General features: G+C 58.3%; 4 protein-coding genes across 4 annotated transcripts; 3 read left to right on the top strand and 1 right to left on the bottom strand.

Annotated features, from left to right (window-relative positions):
- Nucleotides 1-1,707: 1,707 nt before the first annotated feature.
- C8Q71DRAFT_702949 (uncharacterized protein) lies at nucleotides 1,708-4,934 on the top strand (the record flags this gene model as incomplete). The annotated part of the gene is made up of 9 exons (XM_047920283.1): nucleotides 1,708-1,934; nucleotides 2,146-2,506; nucleotides 2,553-2,731; nucleotides 2,763-3,166; nucleotides 3,218-3,409; nucleotides 3,460-3,571; nucleotides 3,619-4,198; nucleotides 4,425-4,593; nucleotides 4,642-4,934. The coding sequence occupies 9 exons, from the start codon at nucleotides 1,708-1,710 to the stop codon at nucleotides 4,932-4,934; spliced, it is 2,517 nt and encodes an 838-aa protein (XP_047781982.1).
- A 1,870-nt stretch (nucleotides 4,935-6,804) lies between these two features.
- On the top strand, nucleotides 6,805-10,128 carry C8Q71DRAFT_855613 (uncharacterized protein; the record flags this gene model as incomplete). The annotated part of the gene is made up of 6 exons (XM_047927195.1): nucleotides 6,805-6,972; nucleotides 7,023-7,327; nucleotides 7,378-7,503; nucleotides 7,552-7,877; nucleotides 7,927-8,316; nucleotides 8,363-10,128. 6 exons carry the CDS (start codon nucleotides 6,805-6,807, stop codon nucleotides 10,126-10,128), a joined length of 3,081 nt encoding a protein of 1,026 aa, XP_047781981.1.
- Nucleotides 10,129-10,290: 162 nt separating this feature from the next.
- Nucleotides 10,291-13,180, bottom strand: C8Q71DRAFT_722016 (uncharacterized protein; the record flags this gene model as incomplete). The annotated part of the gene is made up of 6 exons (XM_047921504.1): nucleotides 10,291-11,226; nucleotides 11,298-11,978; nucleotides 12,024-12,568; nucleotides 12,614-12,700; nucleotides 12,746-12,997; nucleotides 13,018-13,180. 6 exons carry the CDS (start codon nucleotides 13,178-13,180, stop codon nucleotides 10,291-10,293), a joined length of 2,664 nt encoding a protein of 887 aa, XP_047781980.1.
- A 339-nt stretch (nucleotides 13,181-13,519) lies between these two features.
- On the top strand, nucleotides 13,520-14,765 carry C8Q71DRAFT_855611 (uncharacterized protein; the record flags this gene model as incomplete). Its single annotated transcript, XM_047927194.1, has 4 exons — nucleotides 13,520-13,565; nucleotides 13,614-14,359; nucleotides 14,412-14,469; nucleotides 14,515-14,765. 4 exons carry the CDS (start codon nucleotides 13,520-13,522, stop codon nucleotides 14,763-14,765), a joined length of 1,101 nt encoding a protein of 366 aa, XP_047781979.1.
- Between the last annotated feature and the right edge of the window lie 1,921 nt (nucleotides 14,766-16,686).

The raw sequence follows: 16,686 nt of genomic DNA, 5'->3' as shown, positions 1-16,686 counted from the left end.
TTCAGGGCTGTAGCAGCGTCAATTGCCCACATGTCTTCATAATCGACGCCGATGAACGGGAACATATCGAGAGCCGATATGTTTTCCGTTCATCGGTACTGAACATGCAGGCACTTGGACAGTTGAAGGGGAATGCACCGTTCAGTGAGATTTGGAACAACATGTTGCCCTCTTCAGGGCTGTAGCAGCGTCAATTGCCCACATGTCTTCATAATCGACGCCGATGAAGGGGAACATATTGAGAGCCAAACAGTCTTTCCGCCGCTCTGACGTCTCCAGGTGACATGGGACACCCAACAAGTGGGCCACCTTGTTTGTTTGTTTGTTTCGTCCCTTTAGGGTCACTGAGGGCGGAGCCCTATGTAGACCTAGGTACATCCTGAGCTCGACCGTCCCGTACCTCCCTCTCCCCCTGTCCCTGCGCATGCTGGGCGGGCCACCTACAAGCGGACATCTATAAGCGGACCAGGCATAAGCGGGCCAGGCATAAGCGGGCCAGGCATAAGCGGGCCAGGCATAAGCGGGCCAGGCATAAGCGGACCAGGCATAAGCGGATGCCTAGAAGCAGACCACGTACAAGCGGATGGTTGCTCACAAGCGGGTCGCATGCAATTGGCCAAGCACCCCAGGCATTGCACGAAATGCACTCGCCCTTAGGTCGCCCCACTGCATTTCTAGGAGCCAGGCCAATGGTCATTGGGCGGGCCAACGGTCGGCCCGCCCATCGTTTGAGCCCAACTGTTCATACCGTATCAGCCGACGTTGGTTCGCCCATGGTCATTGGGCGGGCCAACGGTCCGCCGGCCCATCGTTGAGCCCAACCGTCAATACCATATCAGCGGACGTTGGTTCGCCCATGGTCATTGGGGGGGCCAACAGTCCGCCCGCCCATCGTTGAGCCCAACCGTCAATACCATATCAGCGGACGTTGGTTCGCCCATGGTCATTGGGGGGGCCAACAGTCCGCCCGCCCATCGTTGAGCCCAACCGTCAATACCATATCAGCCGACGTTGGTTCGCCCATGGTCATTGGGCGGGCCAACAGTCCGCCCGCCCATCCAATACTGGAACGCACAACTATCAATGTCATCCGACGGTCCGCTGGCCCATGGCCAATGCCACCCGACAATAAAAGGCACTCGCTCTTAAAGGTACTCGCTCTTAAATGCACTCGCTCTTACGTGCTCGGCCGACTACATGGCCATTGGTCAGGCCAACCATCCGACCGCCTATCCCAACAATGCACTGCAAAAAGAAACGGCACCCTGCTACCGTTTATCGCCCAGTCATCCGCCCATCACCAACCCAAGGCGCCTATTCGCCCATCCCGTTAATGAAAACGCCCCGCTCGGCCGACGTCAGCTCGCCGAATACATTGGGGTTTTTCACGCATCCGCTACCCTAACAGCATCGGCCATTCCGCTGAATGGGCTCGGGCTCAACGCAGAGGCCAACGGTGATGCACATGGCTGTCAAAAAGACGAAGACCGGAACAAGGCACAAGATGGTTCCAGTCCGGGATGCCCCGAGCGCTGTGCATCCCCCTGCAGGTGCATCCAGGGCAACAGCAGCCGCAGAGATTTCGGACCTAGGGAATGACCAGCCCATGCCTGACTTGGGGGAGATTATTCAGTTGGGGCCAGAGAGCCGGCGAAAGACGAAGGCATCTGGAATGGTGAGTGGCTGGGATGGCTGAAGCAGTTGCTGATGCCAGTGCAGACTCAGGCCGACTTTATCCGACAATGGTTGCCAGTCCGTGACCAGGTGCTTGCCCGCCTGCTCGAACTGGAAGGGCCGCAAGATAGACGAAGATGTGTCATGTGCAGCCAGGAGTGGAGTCCATGGAGATGCGTGGACTGCGTGGGCCGGCCAAGCCTGTGCACCGATTGCTGTCTGAGTCGGCACAGTGCCGAATATCTTCACCACCTGGAGCGGTGGGAACCGAGGGAGAGACGAACGGTCCCAACAGGCCCGCCTCCAGTTCGCGCCGAAATCATAGAAGCGGATAGTGAAGAGGCGCCGTCAGAAGAAGCGGAAGACTGGGTCGATGAACCAGAATTTGGGGCCGGACAGGGAGGCGACCCATCAATGGAAGGTTAGACGGAAGTCTCTCGTCTTATTGACGATGACGTCTCTCATTGCCAGGACAGGTTATTTCAAGGCCAGCTCACTACTTGCCGCTGGTCTGCGCATCAACCTTGGGCATGGGAACTGGCGGTGTCCAATTGAAGATGATGCTTCGCTGCGGAAGCTGACGGTGGTTGATATCACTGGCGTCCATTCAGTCTGCGCCGCCATGTGCAAATGCCAAGGGGCGGATCCGGAGGCCTTCCAGCTGCTCTCGATGGGTCTATATCCTGGATCTTTCATCCGCCCTCGAACTTGCTTCACGTTCCGCGTCTTGGACGATTTCCTGCTGGCCAACAAAGTTTCTGGAATGGCAGCTCAGAGCTACTTCGAACGGTTGCGTCGCCTATCCAATGCCGCCTTTCCTCAGCGAGTGCCGGTTCGTCGTCCATCATCCTACGAGGCAGCAGTCTGACGCCTCCCAGGATCGCTATCGCGAGCTTCTCCGCTGCAGCCGACAGTGGCGCAATCTCAAATATCGCAAATGGCGTGGGTATGGGCATACAGAAGAAGAACTTGGACCGGGAAGACTGGCACTGAGCTGCGTAGCCTGCCCTCACCCCGGCGTCAATCTCGAAGCAGACTGGGAAAGAGACGTTGATTCGTGAGTGGCGATCTCGAAGAAGCGGCTAGAGCCTTAGTGCCACCGTGCAGCTGGAAGCATATGGCGTCTCACAAGCGATGCAGCATCATGACGGACTCAAGCGTTTCCTGGTCATGTACGATGTCTCCTGTCAATACAGCAAGAAAGTGAAGGGCCGGTTCAAGAGCAGCCCGCGATTCCTGAAATGGCCATCCGCGACAATCGACTGGGGAATTGGCAAATTCCACGTCCACGGGCATCAGCGGGATTGCCTGGTGAAGTATTCGCCAAGCTTCATTCCAGGAGCAGGCCTAGTCGATGGCGAGGTCATAGAGACGTTGTGGGCTCCTCTGAACCGGATTTCAGGCAGCACCCGAGCGATGTCGACGTCCCATCGGAAGGAGGTGATAGACGACCATATGAACGATTCAAACTGGCGGAAGACGACTGGCATGGGTGAGTCTGGCCACTGTGAGGCCTAGAAGCGGCAATTGACTGCCATTGCAGTCAAGATGCTATCAAAGCGATTCTTACAGGCGGTAAAGGAATTGGCACGGAGCAAGGAGACGCTCAATCATATGGAGCTCTCGAGCAGTCCCGAGCACCTGGCCGAATGGAAGCGGCTGGAGGCAAAAGCGCGCGCGGAGAGGCGTGACGATTTGAGCGTCATGGAGCCATACGAGGTTATGCGAACCAAAGGTACCGTCCGCTTCCGCCTCACTGCATCTGCTCATTCATTGGCACTCCAGCACCCGGAAAAAGAGACATTCAGCTTCTCTTAGAGCAGGAAGAAGGAAGGACGAAGACGAATGCTGGCCTCGCATCCTGGCTGGCGGAGGGTTTGGCTCTCCAGGAGCAGCAGTACGCAGCCTCCTTTAGGATGCGTCGCTATCCTCACCATGCATCAGACTGACCGTTGCTGCATTGGCGAGGCGCGTCAATAGCGACTCGCTTCTCACGGCGCAGTTGCAATTAGTCAACAAGCGAAACAGGCTGCAGCGTGCCATCGACAGTTTTGCCAAGCAGGCCTCCAGCTTCTGGAAAGACGGTGTGGACTCTGACAACGATGACGAAGAGACGGACGATGAAGAAGAGCGAGCCTATGCTGGTGATGACTGGGAAGACATGGATGAGGATCCGGATGTGACGGATGACTTGGTAGTCCTGGAGGATCCAGACGATGAGACGCAGCCAGAGAGCATTCCGCTGCGGCTGCCCTCGACCATTGGGCACGAGAAATTGGCAACGATGAACAAGCGGCGACTTGGCGAGCAGGAGCTCCGCCTCCGTGAAGGGCAAGCCAACGACGCTCTGCACAGGCTTCGCATGGCAATTGGCCTCAAATCGATGGTCTATGTAACCCAGGTGCGGCCGGCCAACAGCCAGCGGACGCAAACACGTGCATTCAAGGAAGCCCAGAATGTGGAGAAGGTCATCCTTGAGTGCTCACGGGTCTTCACACTTGCTCGCAGGAACATGATACCGCTTGTAATGACGGCAGCAGAGGGCGAGGCGATGGAGAAGCGGTTCAATGAATTCCGCACAGCCAAGAAAGAGGCGGTGGCGATCGCAAAGCAGACAGCCGGGCCTGCAGCGAAGGGCAAGCAGGTACCTCAGGTAAGGATGACCCATGGACATGGCCGTGATCTCGCTCATTCGACATCTGCAGCCCTCAGACGAGGCGAGGCAATCTGCTTTTCGCCTTTTCTTGCAGACGCTGCCCCCACTGATGAGAAAATACAGGCCATTGCACAAGGAGGATTTGAATGCAGCAACACATCTCGTCGATCACACGGAGCGCAACGCGAGTAAGAAAGAGCTGTCGTGGATATGGTCGGTCGACGTCGGAGGAGACACTGAGAATTCAGAGTGGCTTGCAGAACGTAAGCGTCTTTCCACTCGGCTCGCATCTACTTGCTGACGTTCGTCAGTTCATCGCGTCAACTGGTTGCGGGAAAAGGCGAGGCACGACAGATGGGATGAGCAAGTGTCGTTGGTGAAAGAGGAGATGAAGCGGACCATCCGCTCTTTTGACTTCCATGCTGCGCGGTGGAATGGCCTCGTTCATGGCAGTCTAGGCCACCGCTCATACGCCATGCGTCAGCAAGCGCATTGGCGTACGCTAGGGGACGAGGCACACGTCTCTTTCACTTCGTTACCAGGAATGACTCCTATAGTCCGGACGGTACAGATGCCCAGAAGCGATGCAATGGATATCGATTGAGGCGCGGCAGGAGCACCAAATTAATACAGTGACGGAGAGGCGGTTTTGGATCGACAGACGAGCAGCTATGCAGTCGCAAGGACATTGTTAACGTCCTCAGTCTTGCACCACGGGACCGGCTCCATGCCTGCCCAGGAACCAACTGCGTCTTTGAGGAACCATGCAAAAGATACACGGTCGCCTTCGAATTCCGCCACTGAGTGGGGTAGAAGGTGTGCAGCAAAGGCGACTACACTGCCTGCTCGTTGGTCGACATCGATGGACAAGGTGGGGAATTGAATGTGGCCACCACTGAACTTTCCGACCGTCGCAAGAACATCGAAAGAGCCGTAGGATGCGCCGACGTCCAGATGCACAGGGCTCACGCGATTGCTGATGACCTGCACTGCTGAGAAGCAGGATGGCCAGTGAGTGAAGACGTTCTTGAGTCCCTCGTCCTGGTCTGCAAGTCGCGAGTTGGTGGACAGGCCTATTTCGCACTGTGCTGGGTGTATGACGCCGACAATTGCCATGATGAGAGCCGTGGTTGACTTTATCTCGTCGAGAAACTGGTAGCCGCACTCCTTGTTCTCATTAGTGAGGGTCGCCGATGAAGTGGGGGGCTCGCGACCAGTCTCCAAGGCATCACTGAGTAATTATATCAGGGTAATCCCGCCGACATGCTCACCTTCGATCCAACTGGGTACCATGCCGGTGCAAAGGTTGGTGTTCCATTGAGCACCGAGCCGTCAGACACCGGCGTCTCGCGGAAATTGGTTTCTAGGCGACGCCAGCTGGGCTTTTGCTTCCTTTGAGCAGACTGTGGTGCATTTTGTTTGAACTGGCGACGCACCGTAGACAGTGCTTTGGTCATTTGCTTCTGATGCTCGATGAATGATCTGAGGAAGTGGCGGACGATGAGTAGACGTACCTGTTGCATAGAACTCAATATGTCGGGAAGATACCACAGAATGATCCTCCCAAACTTGTCAACGACAACGAATGGGGACGTGTGCGGCTCATGCGGCTCATTGCCAGATCCAGCCGTCGGTCCGAATTCGTGCAATTGCACATCGTCAAGAATGATACGGTCTCGGAGCCTATTGAGACGGTCGCTATACCTTGCAGCATCCATGTCCGACCAGACTGTAGAATGCTGTGACAGACGTACAAGCGTGACGAATGAAGTACTAACTGGGTGAAACAATAGCCTCAGCGATCACATTGGCGGCATAAGCACAATCCGCCACAATAGACGGAGACAACAGCGCCGGCAGGTAAGACTTGCTAGGTGGAGGCATAGGGAAAACCTGCTGGCCTTCTCGTTCTTGCAGCCTCCGGTAGGCAATCATGGTCTCTCGGCGAAGCACCGCGTTGACGACCTCAATGTATCTGGAAGCTGCCAGTTTGTCAGTTGGGATCGTCTAGTAAGTAATGAAGTGCACAGTCATACTTGGGAGGTGTTCCATTGAGATGGGCTTGTATGGGACTGCTAATTCTGACGACGGTGGTGGTTGAGAGCAAAGAGCAAAAGCTTCTCTCAGCACGGAGGCTACTTTAGATCGGCCAGATTGCCTTTCCGATCGTGTGTGTGATCTGAGATCCAGTCATAATGACGCGCTTAGTGAAGGGAGTCATAGAATGCCGACGTTCCCATGCGCGATCGAAGACCAATGGAAGACCGATCGGCTGAGTTTCCTGATGTCGGATGGCCAAAATGGGTTAGCTCAGACATCTCACGGAGCCTGACTCAAACGGGAGCGGGTCGGCTAAGTGGAAAGACATTACATGCGCATTTCCTGGTGATGGCAACGGCAGCGCCCTCTTTTGGCGCTGTGTGCGCTGGCCCCCTTTGCACGCAACCAGCAACTCGACCCCCTCCTCTGCACAAATGGCTCCCTGGGATGATGCACAGACCAAAATTTTGGAAGGATCCGTCAAGCGATTCCGCGAGACTGCAGGGGCGAAGCGAGACGAAGTCGTTGCAGCCACCTTGGGCCTCTTGGAGCAGGTGGCGCTGGGACAACTGGAAGGTCTCACCCCAGAAGCTAGGACGACGGTCGGTCGCATTGGCCGAATCATCGTGGGGTGGGCTCATGTTTCCTCCAGGCTGTTCGGAAGTGGCTAGTGGATCGTTGCTCTATACGCAAGGAAAAGACGAAGCAAACAGGCGTCATGAAAGGGACGATACGGGGGTGCGACTTGTGGCTTGATGAGCACATGGAGGAGGTCCGAAGGGAGGCCTATGCAGACGGTACTAGCGACCCGTTGAACAGGTTTAACCGCACGTGGTGGGACCTGTGGGGAGACGAGGATGAAGAAGTACGAAAGGAGTATAAAGCGAAGGGGAAGGAGCTGCGGGCCTTGGTGAATGCTGACGGATGTAAGATAGCGCCCCGTGTTCTTCCTGCCCAGTACGTTTCTTCGTCGCTTCTCCACGTTCATTCAGACTGAACGGAGCCAGGTCATTGAGCAATTCCCTGGGGGTTTTGTGCCGGAGCTTTGAGCGGAAGGCGCTAATTGAGAACGGTGCATATTGCGTGGTGATGTATGCAGCACAGACAACAGACGAGGGCCCTGTAGTCGGATTGTAGGTGATGCGTCATGCCGAACAGACGGTATCTGATCTGTCGTCTAGAATCGACCATCAAGGGGAGCATGGAGCGTCGTCCAATTTCTCCGACGGTGTCATGAAAAACAAACTCTGGTCATCTCTATGGGACGAGTTCGGAGAGTGGTCGACGACCCAGCTGCAGAAAAAAGCAATGGTGGTGGACGGGACTGGGAAAGCTGGCAAACCCAGCAAAGCCCAAAAGAAGACGGACTTCGGACCGCTTCTTTCCATAGACGAAGAGACCGGTCTGCCACTGATGCTCAGTGGTGACGAGCTCGACTCACTGGCCGCCAGCGGGGTTGTTCAGAAATGGGCCGCCATTGTGAGGGAGTTCCTTACCAGGCAGTACTGTAAGCGACTCTGGTTTCTCTTGATCTGTGGTGCTTAATGTTTCCACAGTGGCTGCCAGCAATGGAACGGTTTCGCGTATACCCTGGAAAGCTCTACAGACTCGAGCTACGTGCCTCAGTGAGGAGATGTGGTTGCCCGACGTCGGATTTGCCGATCCATCGCATATGAGACGGGAGCAGATGATTGCCCTCTGCCGGCATTGGAGGACTGGACAGGATGGGCCCGACGGAGTGAAGGCGTTCCAGTTTCACAGCTTCATCGACCGCACTGGCGACCTGACCAGTGCCATGTATGACGAATATTTCCAACAGTGGACCGACGGGAAACCAACTCGGGAGGCGGAGAGACGGCGCGACGCCCAGAGACTGCAGTTCAACGCAGAGGGGCCTGCAAGTCCCGCTTCTACGGAGGCCGCAAGCAAAGAGCAAGATCGCAAAGGTATGCAGGGCATGCGTCTCGACTGCCCATTTTGACTGTCAAACAGCGTCATCAAAAGCGGCTCGCAAACGGAAACCGAAAAAGAGTGCGGCAGCTACATCCAAACCGCCCCCTAAAGCGAAGGCCCGCAAGGCTGCGTCTACAAAGGCGAAGGGCAAGAGACGGGTCACCATTGAAGACGAGTCTTCCGAAGAATCTCCGTCGGTCTCAGAGGATGAGTCTGTTCCATCAAGCGAGGTCGAAGAAAGCGACGAGAGCGGTCAGCACAGCGGGAGTGACGAGAGCGTACTTGAGATGCCGGAGCAGGCTTTTCAGGCCGGCCAGGAGATGCTGGTCGACTTTGCGGCCAAATGTCCAAAAGACGTCTCCCGGGGACGGAAACGATCACTGTTCCTGGCGTCTCTGTCCAGCGACTCGCGCTACAAGGCCGTCGTTACCGAATACATCCGTGCCTCCATGGGCGGTGGAGTCTCAGCTTTCAAGCCATCGTCCATCACTGTTGCGCCCTGGGCCGACTGGGGGTGGACATCACCGTCTCTTCCTGAACTTCCTCATGCTACTGTGGATGGCCTGTCGCGGCTTATCCAATTCCTTCAAACCGAGCCATGGAAACGGAACAATCATGCCAGTCTCAAGCATGTCGAGCAAGCACTCCTGGCGGTAGGCCTCGCTTTGCGTGACCTTCACAACAGCCAATTTGCCAATGATCCAGACGAGCCACCGCCTGCCCATGTCCCAGTCTACGTGCAAAACACCCTGCTAGACTTCCACAGTACAGCGGAGCAGCTGCTCGACGCAATCCATCCCATTTCCCGCTTATTAATCCTTGACCACCCACCTTCCGGCCCTTCAGCCTCAGCTGCGCCTAACTGGACTCCGCCTTCGCCAGTCTCTCAGTCAAGATCGGTGGAGCAGACTCCCGACCCCATCCAGATGTGGGACGGAGAAGACATACCTTGCAGACCCACTCTGAAGCTGAAGCGATTGCGCCGGGCTGCAGATGCCCGTGCCTCAAAGGGCGAGGGCAGCTCATCCCTCCAGCCCTCGGTGCACCTAGACCAGGCATCGACGATCAAACAGACGAACATTCAGCACAGACTGCCAGAAGCGGAGCAGGCGGAAGGTAGCGGGGCATCGGTGATCAAACAGACGAACATTCGGCACGAACTGTCAGAGACGGTGCCTCATGGGCTTTCTTTGGTGTCAGCGCCGAGCGAGGGTCATACCAGACTGGGGATCCAACAGACAAACGGAGACCGCGATCGACTGCCAGACGAAGCGGCTGGGCCGTCTCAACCGGGCAACGTTCGCAAAGAGACGACCACACCAAGCCCACAAATGGAGTCGCTCACCGTAGAGACGAAAGCAGCCGGAAGGACTCAGGTGGAGACGGAAGAGACGGAGTTGCCCGTGGAGACGATCGCCGTCCCAAGCGAAGATGCTGCCCTCAATGAGAACCAGGGCACGAGTGGTTCGTCTCGCGACCACAAGAGACGTGCAGAAGATAGAGACGGTAGCGAAGAAGCGACGCCCTCCATGAAGAAGCGAAGACACGTTGATGAGACGGAACCGCAGGCCAAATCCTCAGCGCCGACCACTTCATCTGAGGTAATGCCGCCACCGCCTCTTGCGGTGCCAGCACCTCTGCCGCTGCCTCCCATGCCTCCAGTTCAGCCTCCAGCACCCATTCCAGTGCAGCCAGGCATGGGAGCATTGGCGGAGCCGTCTAGACGGTCTCAACGCCTTAGCAGAGGGGGGCAGCAAGCGCGGGAGCGTCAGAGGAAAATCAACCTGGGGAAATTGCACGAGTAGCACGTACATTTGTCAAAGCAGCCAGTTTGACATTTCTTGTGCAATGGAATTCCTGCCTGCTTGAAAAGCACCCGAGTCGAACCTTTGCTTGCAATAGAAAAGACGGTACATGACATTCCAATATGATTGCGACGGTACTACAATACAGGCGGCGCCACGGGCTCACTCGGATGGGTCAAGACCTTCGTCCATGTCAACGTCCGATCCTTCGTCTGCAGCCTCAGAGCCAGACGAGATCTGCCCTGGGGATCGCGTCTCGCTGGCCGCCGGAGTGTCGTAGCGACCCAGCGCACGGAAGGACGTACCAAACGGAATGGGCGGGGCAGGGGGGGCAGGCGGGGCGGGAGAACGGAAGAACCGCGGCGGGACGGGTGGGGCGGGATTGACGGGATTGAGCCGGAACTCCCTGGTGGGGCCAACCCTCCGATCCGGCTCTTCCTGAACTGGCGAGAGGGGCTTATGGCGAGCGACAACCTCCGCGCGGCGGGGAAGGCGCCGGAGTGAGAGGGCCGGCATGGCAGCCACCAGGTCGTCTCCAGCCTCAGGCACCGGACGTGGTGGGGACGGCGGCGGGACGATTTGAAGATCGACCGGTTCGTCCTCAGCCTCGACCTTGAGGTGGTGGGCCTGAGCCTCGAGCCTGAGGTGGAGCTCGTCAATCTTGCCCAGGAGCCTTTCCTCGACGTCTGTGACGCGGCGAAGGGTGGCATCCATGGCGGCCTGGACACCGTTCTTGGCAATGTCGAGGTTGGTGCTCATTTTGCTGACCGAGCCGATGTGGCCTCTTATCTCCCTTTGATTGAGATTGAGGCTCTCGATCTCCTCCGCCTTTTCGCACACGTTCTGCTCGAGGTCTTCGAGGCGCTCCGTGACGCGCTGGAGGGTCTGCAGCTGGGCGAAAGGCCACCTCTCTTCCGCAGCCCGCTCCAACTTCTCCAGCCGGGCTGCCAGGGCCATCCGCTCCTGCCTCTCGTCCTGGAGCTGGCGGGCGAGAGATTCGAGCATCTTGTTGCACTCGTCGTGACTCACGGAGGGAGCTGGGACTTCAAGAGACGAGGGGGCCGTCTCTCCGATGGGTCCGTCCTGCGCGTCGAGTGCCTGGAATTCCAGAAAAGACGGGGGTGCCTTTCCAGTCAGTGTGGTGGGTAGATGGGGAAAGAGTGGCTGACCTGGGGACCGTCTACCTGCATGCTGTCGACGTCGACTTGCATGCCATCCGCGTCTTCCTCGTCGTCGTCGTCGTCTTCCTCGTCCGCTTCTTCGTCCTCGGCCTCCTCCTCTTCTTCGCCCGCACCGGACTCTTGTGGCGGATCCACCTGCGTCGCCTCCACGATCTCGACGTCACTGTCGTGGGCGGGAGCTGCCGGTGGTGCGACTGCGGCCTTGCCCTGCTCTGCCTTTTCGCCGTCGTCGTCCGAGACGAGGATCGTCTTCTGCTTGGGCAGTTTGAGCGCGGGGACGCGCTTACCCTTGCGGATCGCCTGCTGTCTCTGCTCGACCCAGGCCAGCACCTTGGGGTCTACGTGCGCCTTCTGGCCGTCCCAAGTGTCGAGGTCGACCAGGAAGCCGTGGACGTTTTCGGCGGTTTTGAGGCGGTCGTCGTAGAAGGCGAGCTCCGAGTAGGGCAGGCCGGCACGAATCCGCTTGTGGACCCATTCCCGCCAAAGGCTCGCCATCTTTCCGGCACCTGCGTTCTTGGCCGGAAGTCCTTTGAAGTTGCGTGGGCAGAGGCTGCAGAAGCCCTTGTCCTTCGAGCAAAAGCCGCAGCGGCCCGCCGTGGTGCCGGTCTTCGGGTTGACCGGGTACTCGCACTTTTGCCTCGCATGGCGGCACGAGTCGCATGGCAGAGGCTGAAGCAGTCAGACAGCCTGCCAACAGATATGATCGTCACTCACCGTAGCGAGGACCTCCACGAGGTCGTCGTCATCTTCTACCGCCTCTGGTGGGGGACCATCGACCGTCTTTCCGCCTGCCTTGGTGCGGTCGGCTTTTTTCTTCGACGGGCTTGCCGTCTCTTGCTGCGCGCCTTTCTCACCTGCTGCCTGGGGCCGCGCCGTCTTTTGCTCTGCAGGCTTGCCACCACTGGCCATCTTCGACTTGGCGAGTGCAGCCTCTGCAGCCTCTGCCGCCTGGTCTTCAGCCAGCTTAGTCGCCTTCGCACGCTCCGCCGCCGCCGCCGCCTTCGCCGCCGCTGCCCGGTCCTGAGCCGCCCTGCCTGCCGCCCTCGCCGCCGCCGCTGCTTGCATGGATGCCTTGGAGGGCCCCGCGCCGACCGCCTTTTGCAGCGGCTGGTCGTCTTCAGACGTTTCTACGTACGCCTTGGACTTCGGCGGCGGCTTTTTCTTCTCCGTCCGGATTCGCTTCAAGGCGGTGGCGGTCACGCCGTCCGCAGCGAATACGCGCTTCTTGCCCTTCTCTACTGCAGAGGGCGGCATCGTCTCTGTGAAATGTCAGCTTCGTCTGGGTGCAACGCGGATGCACTTACCCTCGGCCGCGTCGCTTCTCCCTGCCGCCGCTGACGAAGAGGCGGTTGGAGCGGCCGACGAAGGGCCGCCTTTGGATGCCTCTGCACCTGAATGGAGTCAGCAGATGACCGCGCCCTTCGTCTCCAACGCACCTCGTCTCCACCATCCCACCGCTCTGGCTGCCTGTTGCCCGTAGTCGACGTCGACGATGAAATCCCGGTCGATAACCTCGCCAATGAGCGGGTCATCGGCGCGAATGTTGGACATGCGAAAGCCGACTTGCTGGTTGCCGAGCTGCTCATAGGCGGACGCCATAAGAGGCGGAACCGAGAGGGTGCCGTCGTCGGCCGACGCAGCCACCTTAGTCCAATAGCTCTCCTGGAGTCGATCATTAGTCAATAGATCTGGATGACAGATCGATTACGTGCAATGAAAGTCATGAGCGCCATCTGCGCAGCGGGCCGTTCCGGCCCCGGGGCATCCAGAGCGGCGGCGATCCGTCCAGCGACGTCCAAAACCTCCTCCTTGCTGATGCCCTTGCCAGGCACGTCGGACGGAGCAGTGGGGGCGGCGGCGTGAGCAGGCATGTCGAGCAAGTGATCGAGCAAGTGAGAGGCTAGAAATGTTGAAGGTGATTGTGGGATTTTTGAATTGGGTGGAGGGCATAGACGAAAGAGAAGAGAAGAGCAGGCGGACTTGGCATTTTATGCAGATCTACTCACGTGACTAGCTCCCACGCCACCTTTGCAGGACCTGGACAATCCGCTTGCAACTTCAACTTGACCTTGAATTGCAACCATCTCCCCGCCGGTCGCCTCAGTCAGTCTTTCGCTTCTATTGCCGTGCTCAAGCCGGTCAGTCTTTCGCTTCTATCGCATCAGTCCGGTTCCACTGACTTCGATACACTGACCTCAATGCTGCAGTCTATGCCACCCAGCCGACCAATCACTGAACGGCAACGGGCCAAGTCTGGTGAGCTGCTCGACTGACTTCGCAGCGGAATCGCTAAAGAGGCCCCAGCGAGGCGGCGTGCTGGTCCCGCAGCTGCACCGTCTCGCCCGGCTGCGTCCGAGTCGCTGCCACCTCTCGCTGCGATTCGTCCGTCTATCAATATCTCGCCTCTTCGGCGAGTGCATCGGCAACCGGCCCATCCAATAGACGCCCCCGCATGGCCGGCCGCCGATCGACCGTCCATTGTCGTTTCGCCTCTCCGTCGACGCAATCCCGTTCTTCCACCGCCTCCGCCTTTTCCCTCAGAGGCGCTATGGCCACCTCCGGACCGACCGACAATCGCGATCACCCCGCTGCGTCGACGCAACGCGGGGAACCAACCAGCGTCCCCAGACCAGCACAGTGCGACTCCATCTGTTTCCGCAGAGAGGGCGTCACCTCCTCCCAACCGCCCGACCATCACCGTCCACCCCCTCCGACGACGAAACATAGAGAATCCGCCTATCCCGGGCCCTAGCTCAAGCGGTTCAAATCCGCCTCTCGTCCCCGACGATCTTTGGCCCCCTCCGGACCGACCACACATTGCCATCGCGCCTCTGCCTCGACGGAACGCAGTGGCTGCACAGCCCGACGCAGTGCCTGCACAGCCAATGCGTCGGAGGCGGCGTCGAGCACCACTGCGCGCACCGACTCCAATGGCTTTGCCGCAACGTGGACCCATGGCAATCGATCCCGCCCTTGCCCGCCGGCTCAAACGCGGATGCAACCTGGAACGCCTCCTCTCGCTTCGCCCTCGCAAGCCGCGTCGTTTCATGGTAAGCCGCTTCTCTGATACCGTCTAAGACCGCTCATCATTTGGCCTTTCAGGCTCAGCTGAGCGACGGCGCCTGGATTCAAGGCCTTACATTCAGTGCGACAGGCCAAGGTATGCTTCTGACGCTTCTTCACACCTCTGCTGACCTGCAGTCAGGTGTATGGATTATGGAGAGCACCGCCTTTGAGGACGGTCCACCCCAGCAAAACCAAGGGCCGATTGCAACCGTCAACGGCGTCGAGCAGTATGAGTTCGAGGCAATCGTCAGTCATGGATACGTAGGTACTTCGCTTCTTTATGAGATTCGATGGACGGGTTGGGACGACACGACATGGGAGCCGTCTGAAAACTTTGACAATACCGAAGCGGCATCCGACTATTGGAACGGAAGAGGTGGGCCAGCGTGACGAAGGTTCCTGACGTAGCACTGTACATGTACTTCCATCGCCTGCAATTATTGTACAAGGGCCCTGCCCAGTTTGCTATGTCGAAAACCCACATCCACCTGCAGTCGCCGTCCACCGTCTGTTGCAAACAAGTCGCTCCAATGGTGAGTGGATTACATCCGTCCCTGTCGCGGACGGCTGGAATTGGCACAACGGCTTGTGCGAGGCTGCCTCATGCAAGTGTAGAAATTCTTCGACGAGTCATCCGTGACTAAATTTACCCGGTCTCTTCTCTCCTGGATGACGTCCAGGAAAATTGAATGGATGCAGGGACGGTATTGCCCTCCACTCATTCAGAGACGGAGAAAGAGACGAGACGAGACGAGAGGGGAGTGTAGACGGTGCTCGCATATAACAGCCTGAACAGGCCAATCTCTTCAAAATTGGAAGACGATTGGCCTGCTGAGGCCGTTACACGCCTAGACAAGAGACGGAGTGCATGCAATGAGGGTACACAAACCTTGTCATCCGCGAATGTTACAGCGCTCTTATATATACCCGAGGCGATCCTCGCCTTTGAAAGCCATTCTAAATCTTGAACATTCGATACCCTTCGGCAACATAGCAGAGGTCAGTGCACCCCTCATGAACCCGAGATGATCATCAGCTCGCCAATCCCAATAGCTGGGCCTACCATCTGCTGGCCCCAATGCCGTAATGGTAGATAGCCACCACCATCATACACGGCCTACATCATTATAGGCGGCCACCGCCGCCAACCGGCGTCCCGCTACCGTCCAGCGGTGTGAGACGGAATGCACCGCCAATGGCCGTGGAGGCGAACCACCGTCCACAGGTGACATCGGCCGGCATTGGCTGGCTAGATGGAATGGGTTATTCCACCACGTCCGCTACCCATTCATCATAGGGTAAAGACGCTGCCTGGTGTGGTGTGTGCGCGTGCAGACCCGTCGTGCAAGGCGTGTCATCCTCCACACCGGTGCAAATACCACCGCGGCCTGCAAGAAGGGCGTTCGGAAGCGCCACAAGGCGATGGGGCTAGCTGTAGGGCGAGGACAGGTGAGTACAAGCCCTGCCCTCCAGTCTCGAGCGCGATGACACGCGAGCACACGGCGATGACGAGCACGCGGGCAAATGCTGCACGTGCAAACATAGCCGACAGATACAACATGAGCACCAGCGACCACGGGTACACCGGACAAAGACCCAGCATGGTCGGAGTGCAACCGAAAAGTGTACCCCCGCCGCGCGGAACACGGGCAAGCTACGGGCGATGGCACACACGCCGACTGCGAGTGCACTGGGCGAATGCCCAGCACGCAAGCACGGCCGACGAACGGACCCCACGTGCGTGAGCAAAAGACCGGCGACGGCGACGTTGGGGAGGGCTGGGGCGCGCGCAAAACACGCCGACTGCGAGCGCGGAAGGCGAATGCCTACCACGCAAACGTGGCCGACGAATGCACACGCAGGCAGGCGGGCACACGCAGGCGACGACGACTCGCATGGCGATGACGAGCGCGTCGGGCGAATGCCCAGTACGCAAACGCGACCGACAAACGGACCGCGCGTGCGTGATGGAAGAACGGGCGCACGAACGGGTCATCAGCGGTGGGCAGGGCCGGGACGCGGCAAAAACGGGCGGGCGCGAGAGGGAGTGGGCGGGGAGGGTCGGAACGCGCGAGCGCGAGCGGACAAATGGGGAGGAGGGCGAGAGAACGGCGGGGGCAGGTGTAGACGCGCCAACCCCCAAAAGTAACCCCGCGGTAGGTAAACCTGCGGTTCACCGCCAACACTGGCGGTGATGTTCTTCGATGCGAGCCTGAAGCGGAAGCTCAAAGACAGCACTAAGTAGACAGCTAGCCTGAGATATCATGTACAATATGGTTATGCTATGGTTCGTAGACATGCAAGCCCTGGT

The sequence above is a fragment of the Rhodofomes roseus genome (genome assembly GCF_022264815.1).
Source record: "Rhodofomes roseus strain CIRM-BRFM 1785 chromosome Unknown C8Q71scaffold_5, whole genome shotgun sequence".
In the NCBI taxonomy this organism is placed as follows: domain Eukaryota; kingdom Fungi; phylum Basidiomycota; class Agaricomycetes; order Polyporales; family Fomitopsidaceae; genus Rhodofomes; species Rhodofomes roseus.
This window is presented reverse-complemented; position numbering and strand designations above follow the sequence as displayed.